Source organism: Hemiscyllium ocellatum, chromosome 9 (assembly GCF_020745735.1).
Source record: "Hemiscyllium ocellatum isolate sHemOce1 chromosome 9, sHemOce1.pat.X.cur, whole genome shotgun sequence".
In the NCBI taxonomy this organism is placed as follows: domain Eukaryota; kingdom Metazoa; phylum Chordata; class Chondrichthyes; order Orectolobiformes; family Hemiscylliidae; genus Hemiscyllium; species Hemiscyllium ocellatum.
The window spans coordinates 85,238,102-85,257,213 of NC_083409.1; the positions used below are offsets into that span (position 1 = coordinate 85,238,102).

Here is a 19,112-nt window from a genome sequence, read left to right on the forward strand (position 1 = left end):
ATATTTAAGGTACTGTAAGAGCAGACATCTTTGGAACCTTAGAGATTTGGGGTCCAATTCATTGCTATTTGGTGTCTCTATGACATAGATCCTTACATAGTTGAAAAAGGTGGTACTGGAAAAGCACTGTAGGTCAGGCAGAATCCAGGGAGCAGGACAATTGACATTGTGGACATAAGCCCTTCATCTGGCTTATGCCCGAAAAATGGACTCTCCTGCTCTCTGAATGGGTGCCTGACCTGCTGTGCTTTTCCAGCGCCATCCTTTTTGACACTGACTCTCCGGCATTTGCTGTCCTCACTTTCTCCATGCCTATTTGTATAGTCTAAAAACCTAAAGACATTGGAGGATACTAAGGAGAAAGATGGATTCTTCTTGATGGTTAAAGCAGACCCATTGCAGGTTTTTGGCTCCACGGACTTTGCAGAAAAAGCAGGTGGACTGCAGTAATTCAAGAAGGTAGCTCACCACCACCTTCTCAAGAGCACCTAGGAATGGGCAATAAATGCTGGCCCAGCCAGTGATGTCCACATCCCGAGTAAAAAATGAGGTCTGCAGATGCTGGAGATCACAGCTGCAAATGTGTTACTGGTCAAAGCACAGCAGGTTAGGCAGCATCTCAGGAATAGAGAATTCGACGTTTCGAGCATAAGCCCTTCCTGATGAAGGGCTTATGCTCGAAACGTCGAATTCTCTATTCCTGAGATGCTGCCTAACCTGCTGTGCTTTGACCAGCAACACATTTGCAGATGTCCACATCCCACAAATGAACTGATAAAAAGATACACGAGATGAATTCAGATAAATAGGCAAGGAAAGGAATTTTAAATGAAATACAGGGGTGGGTATATCTGTTCTTTGGATGTTACACAATGGTTGAGGCACAAAAGTCTCGGACTGTCTTTCATTCAAATTTGGGACACAAGGGATACTAAAATCAAATGTAGAGGGCAGACGTGGTTAAAATGGAAGAGAAATCATAGAAATCTTTTAGTCAGGTTCTGTGCAGAGACAGTCAGTGTTGTTTTACAGTTAATGCACCAAATATAGAATATGGAAGCAGGAGTAAGCCAATTGGCCTTTTGAGCTTGACGCACCATTCAATATGATCAAGGCTGATCATGTAACGCGGTAAACTGTTCCCACTTTTTTTTATCCCTTTAGCCCTAAGAAATATATCTATTTTCTTCTTGGAAACATTAAATGTTTTTGCCTCAGCCACTTTGAGGCTTACCTCTCTCTGGGTGAAGAAATGTCTTCTTATCTCTATCATAAATGCCTAACTCTTATTCTTAGATTGTGACCCCTGATTCTGGACTCCATGTCACTCAGAACCTCTTTCCTATCTCATCCTGTTAGAGTTTTATACATTTCCTCGGAGATCCCCGCGCATTCTTTTAAACAGATATCTTAATAACAGGAAAAGTTTCTATTTACTGAATAATCAGAGCTCAAATAACCCTGTGAACAAAAGATGAGGAAAACATTCCATCACATTCAAAACACCAAAACACCACACAAAATAGAAAAGGAGTATACAAGTAAGCCCCTTATGCTTGCTCCACCATTCAAAAGGATCATGGCTGATTTTTGATTAATAAAGGTATCAAGAGTTATGGAGAGAAAGGGGTTGAGAAACATATCAGCCATGATTGAATGGCAGAGCTGACTCAATGGGCTGAATGGCCTAATTCTGCTCCTATATATCTTATGACCTGACACTCCTCAAGTTCTCTTAGTAACTACCTTTTTGTCCAAGATTTTGGTCACCTGCCCTAATAAGATCTCCTGTGATATTTTATTTAATGCTCCTGCGATGTTTCCTTATCGGAAGGTGTTATAAGTTGTTGGCTTTGTTAAGGGCACGTATGGCATGCTCCTGAACTTTTCTCATCCAGAAGAGGAGAAAGATGGCTACTGTCTGTATCATATTTCTCATCTTCATCAATTACATTTATGAATGACAGTGTAAAGAATGGACTTGAAGTGTTCCAAATATTTCTGTGATTGTTCTATAAAGGATAGTATAACCCCAATGCAGATTACACTCATGTAATACTAAATAAATGTTAAAATCAGTACCTTGATGTTTCAGAATATCCTTCAGTTTTTGTGCAGGAATCATGCTCTTACTTATATTGATACAGAATTCAAAAAAATTGCATTATCTAAAGTTCACAGTGTATGCCTTTCGATGAAACAAAACTTGAGATAATTAGCATATGAAGTAATATTCTTAATATCAAAAAGAACTGTAATGTTTTGAGAATGCATTATCTTTAAAGCAAAACTACAACAAGCTATGAAATTCCGTAAAATGTGACGTATGGAAAAGTAAATCAGCTTTTTTAGAAATGGATATTGTGACTCCAGGCCACCAGGGAATAAATCTTAAATAAACACAAAGAACTGTGGATGCTGGAAATCTGAAACAAAATCAGAGATTGCTGGAAAAATACAGCAGGTCTGACAGCATCTGTTAAAAGACAAACAGCTAACGTTTTGAGTTCAAATACGTTTCATCAGAATAAATCTTGCCCAATGGGGTGGCATGGTGGCTCAGTGGTTAGTACTGCTGCCTCATAGCACCAAGGACCCTCGTTAGATTCCAGCTTTGGGTGGCTGTCTGTGTGGAGTTTGTACATTCTCCCAGTGTCTGCGTGGGTTTCCTCTGGGTGCTCTGGTTCCTCCACAGTCCAAAGATGAACCGGTCAGGTGAATTGGTCATTCTAAATTGCGCATATTGTCAGAGGAAAATGGGTCTGGGTGAGTTACTCTTCAGAGGGTCGGTGTGGACATGTTAGGCCGAAGGGCCTGTTTCCACACTGTAGGGAATCTAATCTATATTCACTTCTTCCTTCAGAAATATCTAAATTAGTCAAAGCAAAAATAAATTATTTTGTACACTTTGGATTTTCCTTCATTACAGCTAATTGAATACTGCATGTGTAAGTGTAAGTTATAGTACGCTCATGCCTAAACCCACTATAATTGGCGTATTTGTTTGTCACACATATTAGAGAATGCCTTTTGATGCCGCATTCTGTCAAATGCGCCCTTGATGTCAGGAGAGTCACTCTCAACTGCTCTTGGGAGTTCAGTGAAGACTCAGTCAGTTGTTAAAATTTCACTTGTACTTGAATAGAGAGACTAGGACCTGAGCACACAGCATTGGAGTAAAGGGAAGATCTTTTGGAATGGAGAGAAGGAGAAACTTCTTCAGCCAGAGAGTGGTGAATCTATGGCATTTACTGCCACAGAATGCTGTGGAGGCCAGGTCATTGAATATAGTTAAGACAGAGATAGATAGGTTTGTGATTGTCAAGTGGATCAAGGGTTATGGGGAGAAAGTGGGAGAATGGAGTTGAGAAACTTATCAGCCATGATTGAATGACAGAGCCGACTCAATGGGCTGAGTGGCCTAATTTCTGCTCCTATATCTAATGGTTTACAGGGATAACAGAAAAATAGGTCACCAATTTAATGATTGACTCCTAAAACATAATAAATATGCAGACATATCATCTAATTAAAACAGAACAATTATGCAGTCATCATAAAGCAGTAATCCCTCATTCATAGATCCATCTTTAGGATTGTTGTAATTCGTCAGTTTCTTTCTAAAGTTGAGGTTTCATGTTTTAATAAATACAAATTTTCTTAGCAGTGATAGATTTTATTTTTACAAAGAATATGTAAAATGAACGCAATTAATTCCACTTAAACTTGCTTGAATTTTCTAGTAAAGGAGATGTCATAGATCCCAATATGAAGTATCAGATATCCATATGTTCTTTGCCTGAAGCAATGAAAAAGTTCTTGTATTACATTCTGAAGCCTTTTGTAAGTACAAATATTTGCTAACAAATGGATTTGGCTGAGGGGAAAACAAATAAGGCATTAGAAATGTATGTCTTGACAATCACTGCATTGGGATGTTTGGTTGGTCTCAAACAAGACCATTGTTAAAATTAGAAGATGTAAAGGAGCACTGTTACTGAAAGTATCTACAGGTAATGGTTTTTTTAAAGGAAATAAAAGTAAGGAGATACATACACTTCAGTATGAAGCAAATTATAAGCTTAATCCTCTTGACATATATAAGACATATATGCAAACTAATGAATAAATCTATTAGCATAAACTACATAAATATACATACATATGTAAACAAGTGAGTCTCACATTGCCTTCTATCCCTTTGGTGACAGTGGCACACAGGACTCTCCCAGGTTCCACAGCAACAGTCTCATGAACCCCAGACTGATTGTATAAAGTCCAATGAGTGGGACAAAGTCCCTGATATTAATACTATTCTTAATCTAAGATTATGTGCTGAATTTCCATTTTGTAATAACTGTGGTACTTTTCCAAACTTCAGAAAAGGCTAAGAAGTAAGCCACGTGATGGCACAGAATGATAGTTGTTGATGTCAATTGTCACAGAAAATTCAATGTCATTTGATTAAAGGCTGTTTTTGCATTAGGCCTGTTGTTCATGTACTTTTCCACTTTATTTCAATTGCTCATTGTCATGTCCAATTAATCCTTAACAATTAACCATTAATGGTCTGGTTTGAAATTATCATTTTTAGGCCCAACACTACACACTACCCTTTGATATTTTTAAAGCAGATGATCAACACTTGATGAAAGCCCATGCATATTGTTCAACAGCTATATGTTAGTGCAGAGGTTGTGGACACTTGAAGAATTCACATCCAGATGGAAAAGACAAAATTAATTACAAAAGCTGGTCTTGCTCTCTCTCTCTCCGACAACTTATGAACATTTTCTTCCTTTACTCGTAGTGAGACCGAGCTGTCTAAATAGTTTTACATCCAATGATTTACATTCCAGAGCCAGCAGATATAGTACACTATCATGACATTACTTTGGTTGTTTTGTTTCCTAAATAATTACCTTTTATTCAATTATTGGCCAGATTAGCCTGGCTGTCTCCAGTCAAGACCTGCCCATGGCTGTCCATTCTCAGATATCCATCTCTCAGGATCAGTGGCTGTTGTGCTGAGATAACTTTCAATATCTAAAAGGTCATGTTTGTGCCCTGTAGTTTTGCACAAGTAATTCACTGGATGAATGGAATGACTACATGAATTCACTCAACATCAGAGACCACATGCAGCATGAAAGGGTTCATTGTAGATAGTTCACTTAGTCAGCTGAAGCTAGTAAAGAGCACACTTATATTGGATTCATATTCCAAGTTTTGCATGTTTGCTGTTCTAGATGGTGACTTACTCGAGCAGTCTCTGACAGTACAAACTTCTACTATTATGCTGTGATCAGCACAGCAGACCATGTACAATTTGTCTCCTTTAATTCTCACACCTCCCAAGACACTATTCAGAGGCTGATCAATAGAATCCACCCTTTGGACATCACCCTTGCTTTACTTGGGAAACCTACTTCCTCCAGAGAGTCCTTCTTGGCACAGAGTCACCCATGGGATTCTGCTCCAAATCCCTTTCCCAAAGTTGCAAGAGTTTTAATTCAAATGATTGGTTCATGAGCACACTGAACCCATCAAGAAACAACTAGTCTGGAACACAGACTGTTTCCCTTGCCACTGTACTCTTCTTCTTGAACATTTTGCTCAGACCCCGCTCACAGTGCAAACTGTATTGTTAGACTGAACTTACCTAGTGGGTACTAACTTCGACTGATTAAGAATGACAGTGAGCATATCAATATCTTTCTTGTAATGCTGATGACAGTCATGATTGTGTCCTTTCATAATTCTTTTTTCCTAGAGTCCGAGAATTGCTGCTAGTTTCAAAGCAATGACTAGAATAGGGTGAGTAATGAATTATAAAAAGGAATGAAAAGTATTTTTATATATTTTAATAAAAATGTTGGTTATCTCTTTCGTGGCTAAAGCTGATCATTCATAAATCATATTGCAGAATAAGTTTGAGAAGATAACATTCTCTGAAGAACAAACTGTACAAGTAAACTTAGAAAACGTTTAATAACCAAAACAGAATTTTGATTAAGTTACTGGGAAAAGATTTGACAAATGGGATATAATGTGGAAAAATGTGAAAATGTCTATTTTAGCAGGAAGAATAAAATAAGCATATTATCTAAGTGGTGAAAAGTTACAGAACTCTAAAATGCAGATGGATATGGATGTCTCTGCATAAATTATAAAAGGTCAGTATACAGGGACAGCAAATAGTTAGGAAAGCTAAGAAAATGTAATAATTTATTATGAGGGAAAATGATTACGAAATCATGGGGTTACATTTTAGTTATATAGGGCGCTGGCAAAACCATATTTGAAGTACTCAGCATAGTATTGGTCACTTAATTTAAGGAAAGATGTAAATGCATTGGAAGTGGTTCAGAGAAGGGTTACTGGACTAATACCTAGAATAAGTGCATTTTGGTAAGAGCAAAGGTTGGACAAGCGAGTCTAATATCTGCTAGAGATTAGAAAACTAAGATGAGACCTGATTGACACGTTTGAAATCTTGAGGGGTGAGGAGAAAATGTTTCCCCTTATGCAAGAATATAGTATTAGAGATCACAATTGTAAAAATCAGGGGACACTCATTTAAAACTGAATGACATGACTTTTTTTCTCTTCAAGGGCTGTGTGGCTTTGGTGTTCTCTTCCTGAAAAGATTGTGGAAGCAGTCATAGTCATAGAGATGTACAGCATAGAAGCAGACCATTCGGTCCAACCCATCCATGCCGACCAGATATCCCAACCCAATCTAGTCCCACCTGCCAACACCCGGCCCATATCCCTCCAAACCCTTCCTATTCATATACCCATCCATATACCTTTTAAATGTTGCAATTGTAGCAGCCTCCACCACTTCCTCTGGCGCTCATTCCATACACGTACCACCCTCTGTGTGAAAAAGTTGTTCCTTAGGTCTCTTTTATATCTTTCCTCTCTCACCCTAAACCTATGCCCTCTAGTTCTGGACTCCCTGGCCCCAGGGAAAAGACTTTGTCTATTTATCCTATCCATGGCCCTCATAATTTTGTAAACCTCTCTAAGGTCACCCCTCAGCCTCCGACGCTCCAGGGAAAACAGCCCCAGCCTGTTCAGCCTCTCCCTATGGCTCAAATCCTCCAACCCTGGCAACATCCTTGGAAATCTTTTCTGAACTCTTTCAAGTTTCACAACATCTTTCCGATAGGAAGTATGGCAGAGGTGGAGAGGTTCTTGCTAAGCATGGGACAAAAGGGTTATCAGGGGTAGGTGGAATTGCAAATTTGAGGTTACAAACAGATCAGCCATCATCTTATTGAATAGTGGAGCAAGTTTGAGGAGATGAATGGTCTACTACTGTTTGCACATTTGTAAAGTATGGTACCACAGATTGGAGACATAAAGCATTATTTGAAGGCACTGTGTTTTGAATTTAACCACTTGCTGTCTTGCGTAGGTCTCCCCGTAGCAACCTGACAACACACTAGAAAATTCTGCACTCCTCCAATTTTGATCACTTTTGCATCAAACCTCTTCCTACTCCCTACCATTGGTGTTCATGTCTTCAGCTGCATAAACCATAGTCATAGCAATTGCTTTCCTCTAGCAATCCAAACTAAAATTAGCACATGTTTGCTGCAGACCTCATTTTTTACTGTCAGTAGATCAGTCAACTTCCGTGAATAGAGAAGGCAGGGTCAACAATTAATGACTTTCGAAGAATAAATGGCTGTCGGTATTATTTCTTTAGATCTTGGACACCTATACTTTCTTTGTACTGAGGCATCATAACTAATAACATTAATATTTATAACAAAGAAAAATAAATTTAATGAAAATTTCTCAAGACAACGCTTTGAAAATTGAAGATGCTGTGGACATTTCTTTTGATCTAAATAGAGCAATTTGGTTTTTAAAAGTTCATCATCTGTGAGTCTTCTGGCCTAGCATAATTGATGGAGGGAGTGAAAGGATTAATTTGCAAAATGGCTCCATTCAGAATATTTGGCAGATGGTCAGGGAGAGTTGGACCTCTGAACTGTACTCTTTGACACTCACTCCTGCCTGAACCACATGGAAGTGATGCAAACATCTGCAGTTAGGAGTGGAAAATTGAGGCTGGTGTAGATGAGGAGGTGAGAAGACTTGCCACTATCACAGACTACCAAAAGGATCAGCAAAAAATGTCACCCTTTTGGGGGTCACAGAGACTGAGCATGTCCAATATATTCCTGTAAGTGCAAGAGAAGCAACACATAAGCTTGACTGGGTCTTCTAATGGCCATGAAGTTACTGGCTTCTATAGGTAAGTCTGAGATCATGCAGCTCTTAGTCAGTCCATGTATACATGATGGCATCATATGGTGACATTTACAATTTAATAAGATTCCTGATCTCTAAAGTCTTATGTACCTGAATTAAGTTAAATTTAGGTGGTAGGGTTTGGGAACACGTCAATAATACAGCCAGGTAATAGCCCCACTTATCTTTTTTCTTCATCTCAGCATCTTAACCTATCCACCTCCAAAAGAATTCATTCCTGACGAAGGGCTTAGACCCGAAATGTCGGTTTTCCTGCTCCTTGGATGCTGACTGACCTGCTGTGCTTTTTCAAAAGAACTGCCATAGGAGGAGGCTTAAAATCAGCACATTGTATTTTGATTCAGAAGAAAATGTTTCTATCTCACCTTGAGTCTTCTTATTTGTATATTTTCACAGATCGGTTAAGGACCTATGGAAGCTCCACTATGCTGCAATGGTAAGATAAGATATTGCTGTGAGGCTTATTGTTTCTTAAGCAAGCAATGACATGATTTTTTAATAACAATATTAATTTTTAAAATTTACTTTAAGCAACTTGCATTAAAATAAAACTTGCATTAAAATTCATTTGTGGGATGTGTGTGTTGCTGGTGTGGTCACCACTTATTGCCCATTTCTAATTGTTCTTGATGAAGTGATGGTGAGCTGCATTCTTGAATTATTTGGTCCATATGGTGTAGGGATACACACAGAGTTATTATGAAGGCCATTTCGGGATCGTCGACTCAGTTACAATGAAGGAATAGTATGTAGGTCCAAGTTAGGATGGTGTTTTGGCTTGAATAGGAACATGCCTGTGTTGGTGTTCCGGTGTATCTGCTGCCCTTGACGTTTTAGATATTAGAGGTTATGGGTTTCATAGGTGCAGTCTAAGGAACTTTGGTGAGTTGTTCCAGTGCAGCTTGCAGATGGTACACTCTACTGCCATTGTACATTCGTGGTGGAGGAGTTGAATATTATAGATATCACATGAGCTGCCAGTGAAGTGGTCTACATTGTCTTGGGATATTGGTGAACTTCTTGAGTGCTGCATTTCATCTAACCAAGTGGAAACCATTTCATCACAATCCTTACTTGTGGCTTATGTGTGGTTGGCATCTCTGAGGAGTCAGGAGGTTACTCACTGCAAAGAAATTCCTCACCTCTGATCTACTTTTTGCCAGAATATTTATATAGCCAGTCTAGTTCAGTTTATTTGGTCAAGTGTAAACTCCTAGGATGTTGATAGCAGAGGATTCAACAATGATACTGTCACTGAATGGCAAACGTCGATGGTTAGGTTTCTCTTATTGGAGATGGTCATTGTCTGGCACTTTTGTGACACGAGTGTTACTTGCCACTTGTCAGTCTGTGCCTGCATATTATCCAAATCTTGCTACATATGGACATGGATTGCTTCAGTTTTCCTGTGTTGTACTTAACTTGGAAAACATCTGTTTTGGTATCTCTGGTGCTGCGCTAGGTCTCTCTTCTACACTCTTTATTGAACTAGGGTTGATCTCCTGGATTGATGGTAATGGTAGAATGGGGATATGTTGAGCATGAGATTGCAGATTGTAGTTGCCAATGGCCCTTTGTTCATGGATTGAGTTGCTAGATCTGTTTGAAATATTGTTGATTTCTTTACAACAATGTTGTGATAGACCCAGTCTAGCAGCAATGTCCTTTAAGACTTAGTCAGGTCAGTCTGAAGCTATGAGTGACTCTTGGCAATGGACATGGAGATCCCCATGCAGAGAACATTCTGTTCCCTTGTCATCGGAGAGCCTACCTAAACATGGAGAGGTATGTATTCATCAGTCAATAGGGGCAGTGATAATGGTTATCAGCAGCATGTTTCCTTGCCCATATTTGACCTGATGTTATGAAACTTGAGTGACTCTAGAGTCAATGTTGGGAACTCTTTCTTAATTGTGTCATTGTGCCAGACCCCTCTTCTGTTGGCTTTGTCTTTTTGGTGGAGCAGGATATACCCAGGATGTGATGATGGTGTCTGGGTCCTTTTGTGTAACAATGACTCAATCAGCCAACAATAAACATATTTCTATCTCTCAGATTATTTTTGAGGGAAGCGAAATTTCCTTGTTCTCAAGATAGCGACCTTGCTGAATAATACTTAATGTTAAGTGACTTCTGGTTTTTAACATACAGAATTGACACTGACTTTACAGCTTAAGGAATCAGCCTCTTTAAATGAGTGTCCCCATACTTTGTAGCTATGTCCCTAGTTCAAGATTTCAAACTCAAGCAGCTCAGTTCTCAAACAGTTACCTCCAATGTCTTGAGAAGTTAATTTCAGAATCAACTGGCACCTTATTGAGGTCGCATTCTTGTATTTTGTGTAGACCTACCGTGATGAGTATTTGGATGCATGGAGAAAGCACAACATTGAAGTCCTACTCTGTCCATCGATAGGTCCTGCTTTTAAACTTGGGTGTGGTGGAAAACTGTCAGGTAGGGAACAATTTGGGATTTTCTACTTCATAATCAAGTCCATGTTTGTACCAGATGTACCATTGAATTAACTGAGAGTTAAATCAGATTGAGCACACAATTGAGCAATAGACAGTCATATTTTTGTTTAATCTTTCATTGAATGTGGCATTACAGGCAAGGCCAGTATTTTTTCCCTGATGCTAATTACCCTTGAATCAATTGATTTACTATTTCAGAGGCCAATCAATAGCCCAACCACATTGCTGGGGGTCTGGAGTCACATATAGACCAGACCAGGTAAGGCCAGCAGATTTCCTTTCCATCAAGGACAACAGAGAGCCAACTGGGTTTTTATAACAATTAATTGTATTTGTCATGGACACCATTACTGAGACTAGCCTTATTCATTCCGGAATATTATAACCATGAAACCTTATCCTCCAAAGCAGTAGCCTGAACCTCTGGAATACTAGTTAGCATGACATTATCATTGTGCCACCATATCCCCATAAATATGTCATAGGTGAATTTAAGATGTCAGCATAATTCTGAATTGGCATTTTGTTTGCCACCTCAACTGCATGAACTGACGGAAAATAACAGGCCACTAAAGAAAGATCAGTTATGCCTTTCACTAAGGTGTGAAGAATTCAGAATTAGAATATCATGTGTTTATGTCACGGTCTAGGAGCTGAGTTAGGATCCTATGGAACTGAATGTTTTCCAAGAGTCCATAATAATTTGTCGCTGTCCAGGCAACTCTTCACAAGCCCAGTGTCTTGAACACTCTATAGAACACTTTTATCTTCCTCATTTGCAGATTGACTAATACTTTCAAATAAATTGTTAGATGTTTCATGCAAATAGTTAGTTTTGGGTATCTGCAAACTTTTAAAGCCAGTTAGGAGAGACAGTCCTCAGGAATGTACCAATATCATCTTTAGGAGTCTGTCAATATTCGTAAAATCTTCACAAAGAGACAGAAAAGCTTGAAAATCACTGATGATCACTGTTTTGTCTGCTCTTATATCACAACCACATGCTTTCCCATCCAGATGAAAGCAATTTCTTTTCGATCTTTGCCACAAATTTTATTCGTTGTCCAGTGACTCCATCCTTCTTCTTGGCAACTGTTTGACATTTGTACAGACTGATCAGTACCTTAGTATTTAATCCAGAGATCAACAATGTATTTGCATGGTCACTAATTCCATCTATTTCTACTGCTATAATACTGCCAGACCCTGCCACTGCCTTAGTCCAACTCTTCCTGAAACTCTCATCATGCCTTAGTTACCTCAAGACTTGAAAAATCCAATGCCCTGCTGGCTGGCCTCTCATCTGAAACTCCACTTTCCAAATCCGAACTCTAACTATGTTCTCTTCGCCCATAACCCATGTGCATGCTGATCTGTACTGACTCCCAGCAAAAGTTTGCTTTCAAAACACTCATTTATTTTATTTCAAACCTCTCTCTGCCTTTGCCTCTCCTTAATTCTGTGACCTACTTCAGGTCTCTGAAATCTGTGTTCTCTTCCAATTCTCGCCTTCTGTTCATTCCTGATTTTAATCACTTCACCATTCCCAAGGCCCTAAGCTTTAGAATGGTTTCCTAAAACTTGACAATCTCTTTACCTCCATTTAATCCTTGAAGACTCTTTTTAAACCAGATCTCTTTTATCAAGCTTTTGGCCACATGCCCTACTATCTCCTTACATGATTTAGCATGACAGCTACTGAGAAGCACATTGAAACATTTTACTAAGTTAAGAGTGCCATGTGAACACACATTATTATTGATGTTGGACTATTCCCTCATACAGAGCTTTACATTTAATGATGGCAGAATAAGTCGGATAATATTTGAAGGGTCAAATGGACAATGTTAATTAACATACTCAACCCTGGATCCAAGATTTAAGTAGAAAAGTAGTGACTTTTATATATAAAATACAGTTACACATCCATTCTGGATGGACAATTTACCTACCACTAACTTTAGTACATGTAACAGTTATTAACTGTCTAATTAGCTATCGCGAAATGGCATGAAATGTACTAATTGATCAGAAGGTACAAGCCATGACTTCAGCACTTTGTCCCGAGAGTTACCCTAACTAGTGTTCTGGAGCTCACTGAAGATTTGGTTATGAATATCGATAGGGCCTCTGAGTTATGAGTTGAAACAATATGCAAATCCTCCCATGTTATCTTTGGGAGCTCTGTGTGCCTCATTGCACTTGATCTCAACAAACCACAGTCTCAGAGTCTTCTTTTCTTCATTACCAGTCAGTTTATCAAAGGAGAAAATGTAATTTTATGTGTCTTCCATTCCCTGTGCTAGGACATTACTCATTATGAAAGAATGCAGTGTCTCAATAATTTTCCACACTATAGCAATTCTGCTTTAACCCCTTACATCCTTACTGTTCCTGTCTTTTATTTTACTTTATTTTACCCTTCATGTTTTTACTATATCAACTCTTACGTTTGTTTAGAAACATGCTCTGTAATACTTGTCCAATTTTCTTGAAAACTACAAGTCAGCAGCATAACTTTCAGATATTATACAAAGTCATATAATAGAACACCGTATTCTCTATTATACAGAGAGGTTATAAGAAAGACAAAAATTTAAAACTACAAATTTTAAAATATTTTCCCCAACAGCTGCATCCAGCTATACAATTATTTTCAGTTTATTAAATTGTCCTGCGGGGGTTGTGCCAGTTACCAAGGTAACAGAAGAGGATGAGGAAGAACTGCAGATTTATAAAGGCTATATAAATGATTTCTGGGACAAAGTTTTCAAAAAGGTCAGTAATAAGTAGAGCAGTGTTACATTGCTGTATAGTACAATTTATGTTCTTTCTGTATTTGTGACATGTAATATCAGGGTTACTCATAGACAGTGATCCATCTTTTTAATGCACAGAATCTCAGCATCCCTAGAAATTCCAAGGCTGCAGTTGCATTTCTCAAAGTTTAATGGGGAGGAACTTTTATGATCTGGCATTTTACAATGGTATTGATCCACAAGGTGTGGTACATGGGTCTCAAAGGATCTGAAAGTGTTAGTATTTAATCAAATTTGTGGGCACCAACAACATGATGATATCATGAGGACTTTGTGAAAAGATAAAGTATGATCTTGTGGGAGACAGACCCAAGGCTAGGTCTGCCCAACAGTGGAACAAAGTGGTCATGGCATGGCTAGGTTTGAAGCCCAGTCATTTATATGAACATATGAACCAGCAGCAGGAATATGCCATTCAGCCCTTGAGCTTGCTTATCATATCCTATCTGCTTACAACCTCAAACACACATCCCCACCCATCCCTCATAACCTCTTGCTTAACAAGGAAACATCTACCTCTGCCTTAAAAATATTCAAAGACTCTGCTTCCAATTCCTGCTCAGGAAGAGAATTCCAAACAATATTCAGTTCTTCTCTGTTTTAAAATAGCTATCACTTTTTAAAAAGTGACCCAAACTTCCACAAGAGGAAACATCCTTTCCACAGCTTCTCTGTTAAGACCCCTCAGGAACTCTTTTCTTGTTTTCACAAAGTTTCCTCTTAGTCTTTAAAACTCCAGAGGATGCAAAGCTAGTCTGCCCAGCCTGCTCATTCCAGTTATTTGTGAGGTAAACCTTCTCAGAATTGCTTCCAATGCATTTACGTCCAAATACTCTGAGCATTTACATCCTTCCTTAAATAAGGTGACCGATACTATACTGAGTACCTCAGAGGTGGTCTCACCAGAGGTGCTCCTGTATAACTGAACACAATCTCCCTAATTTTGTATTCAATCTTCCTCATAATAAATGAAAAAATTCTATTAGCTTTCCTAATTACTTGCTGTACCTGCATACTAGCTGTTAACGATTCATCCACCAGGACACACAAATCACTTGCATCTCAGAGCTCTGTGAACCATCTCAGTTTAGATAATATGCTTTTTAAAACTTCTTCCTGCCAAAATTGATTCTTCACAATTTTCCAAGTTGTTCTTCATTTATAGGTTCTATGCCCACTTAATTACTGTATCTATATTTTTTTTTGCAGTGTCCTCATGTCCTCATGTGGGCAGCATGATGGCACAGTGGTTAGCACTGCTGCCTCACAGTGCCAGAGATCCAGGTTCAATTCCTGTCTCAGGCAACTGTCTGTGTGGAGTTTGCACATTCTCCCCATGTCACACTCCTCCGGGTGCTCTGGTTTCCTCCCACCGTCCAAAAAATGTGCAGGTTAGGTGAATTGGCCATGCTAAATTGCCCATTGTGTTAGGGGAAGGGATAAATGTAGGGGAATGGGTCTGAGTGGGTTGCTTTTCGGAGGGTTGGTGTGGACTTGTTGGGCCGAAGGGCCTGTTTCCACACTGTAAGTAATGTTGCTCTTCAGAGGGTTAGTATGGACTTGTTGGGCTGAAAGGCCTGTTTCCACACTGTAAGTAATCTAATCTAATCTTCTTCACAACTTACTTTCCTGTTTATCTTTGTGCAGTCAGCAAACTTACCTTCTACCTTTCATCCAAGTCATTTAGACAAATCGTAAACAGTGATCCATGTGGTACATCTGTCATTCCATCTTGGCAACCAGACAAAAGACATACTTATCCTCTTCTCAGCTTCCTGTTTGCCAGCCTATCTTCCATTCATGTCAATAAGCTTCTCCCTACTCTATGAACATTTAGTTTTGACAATAACCTTGGATATAGCAATTCTGGAAATCTGTGTACTGTATATACATTCAGCAGTTCATCTTTATCCATAACATGCATAACCCATCCCTTTCACAAAACCATGTTAACGCTGCCTGAATAACTCAAACTTAAGTGTGTGCCTTTATAAATATAAAAATAGTTTCTAACATTTGCCACATTATATGCACTGGCCTGTAGTCTTCTGCTTTCTGTCTCCCTCTTTTCTTGAATAAGGAGTTACATTTGCTGTCTTCCAATCTAATGGGACCCTCACAGTTGTGGGGAATGTTGGAAATTAAAACTATGAATGACCTCCCCCTACTCTGAAGTCTGATGATCAGATGTACGAAACCTTATTAAGTCACATATAGAAGGTAAAAAATGCAACATTTTGACGATAAGCATATTGTCAATATCTAATTAACTTTGCTGTAACAGATGTCATGGAAGTGGCATGGGTTAACTTAAATTAAATGCATATTTGAGTGGAGAATTTTAACTTCTACCTCAGTATTCTAGTACTGATACTTTTGGTTTACTTGTATTTCAGGGTGTGACAGGAGGTGTTGGTCTCCCTTTATCTGTACAGTGTGTGGCCTTACCCTGGCAAGATGAGCTCTGTCTTTGTTTCATGAAGGAGGTTGAAAGACTGGTCAGAGAGAGAAAAGGATCCCTGGAGCCACTGGGTCAGAGTCGCCAAAGTATTGATGCATGATGTGCAGTTACTTAAAGAACAAACCAAAGGACAATTTTTAAAAATTAGTCTTACAATGGAAATGAACTCAATTCATGATCATATTTCTAGTTACAAAACAGTTCTGCTTTTATATGACTATTTCATAAATGATGGTGAGGTAATTATCACCCATCATTGATCCCTTGCTGTCAGTTTTCTAAATGATAATGAAGCACTCAACATTTAAACTAATTATTCTCCAAAACTGAGTCGAAATAAACAGAATAAAAAGAGATTTTCAAGGTGATTGCTAACCATTGTACTGTTGCTTCTTCAAAATGTTAGTGATAGGGCTATTAAATAATTCAGGAGTGTTACAGAAGGATTTTGTTGCTGTATTCATACCAATGTGAAAGATAGGTTTTAAAATAAAACTTTCTAATGTTACTGAAGGGGAGACAAACTTAAAACTTATTCAACAAAGAATTCTCATTTATACAACACTTCCATTTATCACAAAATACAGCCAATAAATAATTTTTTTGACATATCGTATTTCAGGTTGTAGTACAGGAACCATAGCAGCCTATTTTAACAGGAAGACCCATATTCTGCAATGAGGTGTTCATTAAGGGATAACTACTGGCAGGATACAAAAGAAAACCTCACAATTCTTCTGCTCATACTGCTTCTTCCTCTTAAGATTTATGATTGAAGCCAGGTCTTACCACAGTACCACAGCCTCTACCCTGGGTAGATCTAGGTGGCAGGCCCAGAATCTCATGATATTGACACCAATCAGATCTACACTAGCACTTCACGCAGCTAACCATTCAGACCCCAAGGAGTCTGAATTGTAGTGACTACGTACACTTTTATATATGCATTTTACCCTGCCGCAAGGCATAGGGAAGGTAGAGGCTCCAATTTTTTTTATCATACGGCTAATTAAGGAATAATGCCTGCTACTTGCATATGTTGGATGGATTATGATTGATTCTGAATCTGTTTTGTTACATTATGAGCACACAGTCTTTGGCCATCAGGTCTTGGAATGGGACTTAGAACATAAGAACTAAGAGCAGGAGTAGGCAATTCAGCTCCTCAAGCTTGCTCCTCCACTTAGAGTCATAGAGTTAAACAGCATGGAAACAGACCTTTTGGTCTGAACTTGTCCATGTCGACTAAGTTTCCCTAGTCACACTTGCTTGCATTTGGCCATTATACCACTTAACCTTTCCTTTCATGTACCTACGCAAATACCTACTGCTTTAACTGTACCTGCAGCTATTACTTCCTTTCCCTGGAGCATCGTAAGTTGAAATGTCACCTTATAGAAGTTTATAAAATCATGAGGTGTATGGATAGGGCAAACAGTCAAGGGTTTTTCCCCAGGATAGGGAGTCCAAAGCTAGAGGACATAAGTTTAAGGTGAGGGGGGAAAGATTTCAAAGGAAACTAAAGAGCAACTTTTTTCACACACAGGATAGAGAAATGAACTGTCAGAAGAAGTGTACAGGTTGGTACAATTACAATATTTAAAAGGCACGGGGTTGGGTAAATCAATAGGAAGGGTTTTGAGGGGTATGGGCCAAATGTTGGCAAATGGAACTGGATTAATTTAGGAAATCTGGTCGGTATGGATGAGTTGGATCAAAGACCCTGTTTTCATGCTGTGTACCTCCTTGACTCTGGCAGTTCGTTCCATGTACAAACCAAACTTTGTGTGAAAATGTTGCCACTGAAGTCCTTTTAAATCTTTTTCTTCTCATCTTAAAAACATGCCTCCCAGTTTTGAACTCCCCCATCCAAGGGAAAAGATCCTTGTTATTCACTTTATCTGTGCTCCTCATGATTTTAGTAACATCTTTTAGGTCAGCTGTCACCTTTCTAGCCTACAGTGAAAAAAAGTCTCACCTATCCAACTTATCCTTACAATTCAAACCCTCCAGTCCTGGCAACATTAGATTAGATTAGATTACTTACAGTGTGGAAACAGGCCCTTCGGCCCAACAAGTCCACACCGACCCACCGAAGCGAAACCCACCCATTCCCCTACATTTACCCCTTTTAGATTAGATTAGACATCCTGTTAAATCTTTTCTGAATCCTCTCCAATTTAATGAAATCCTTCCTATGGCATGGTGACCAAACTGTACACCTTATTTCAAAAGTGGCTACATCAACATCCTGTATAATCTCAACGTGACGAACCAACTCCTATACAAAGGCTTCTGAGGTGAGGGTGCTACCTACTGGGCCACACAACCACGTGGCTCCACTCATGCTTAAAGACCTTTTCTGTCGCCAGTCGGGGCAGACAGGATCTCAGTTCAAAGCTTCCAATTTGAAAGGTGATATTGTTAATGGTATAGCACTGCCAAGCACTCTTGGTACTGCACAACAGCATCAACCTAAATGGTGCACTTAGTTCTCTGGAGCAATACCTGAACTGATAACCATTTGCTGAGCTGGCACTAATTAACATTTTGTATTTACATAGTACAATCGCTGAGTACATAATTCACTCATCGCAGCTCCAGCTGATATGGTAGATAAATAGAAATCAGAAAAGTATGTTTTAAGATCGATGAAGTAAAATGCATTCCAGTTTAAACAATTAAAATGTCAATATTTTACATTTATGCCATATGATCATTTAGTAATCCAGTTGTTATAGAGTCCTTTGGGAGATATCAAGGATCTGATACAGTGGTGTCTTGATAGAAGATTGTTTTATATTCAAAAGTATGAATTAGGAGCATAAGTAGGCCATTTGGCCCATCAAGCTTGCTTTGCCATTCAATAAGATCACAGCTGATCTGTTTGTATTCTGAATTCCAGTTCCATGTACTCCCAATAACCTTTGCTTCCTTTGCCTTATTGTCATATCTAAAAGTATTAAATAACCCCACCTCCATCTTCTCTGAGGCCGTTCCAAAAATGCACAACTTTCAGAGAAAATAATTCCTCTCATCTCTGTGCTAAAAGGACAACCAACTAAT

At 38.8% G+C, this 19,112-nt stretch overlaps 1 protein-coding gene across 1 annotated transcript in view; it reads left to right on the top strand.

The window, feature by feature from the left end:
• The window catches only part of LOC132818532 (vitamin D3 hydroxylase-associated protein-like), a 57,603-nt gene extending 41,457 nt beyond the window's left edge, over positions 1-16,146 (top strand). Inside the window, exons 10-13 of the mRNA XM_060829592.1 lie at positions 3,744-3,843; positions 10,638-10,746; positions 13,399-13,544; positions 15,982-16,146. Coding sequence (XP_060685575.1) covers positions 3,744-3,843; positions 10,638-10,746; positions 13,399-13,544; positions 15,982-16,146 — 520 coding nt within the window. The remainder of the gene's footprint in view (positions 1-3,743; positions 3,844-10,637; positions 10,747-13,398; positions 13,545-15,981) is intronic.
• Positions 16,147-19,112: the final 2,966 nt, after the last annotated feature.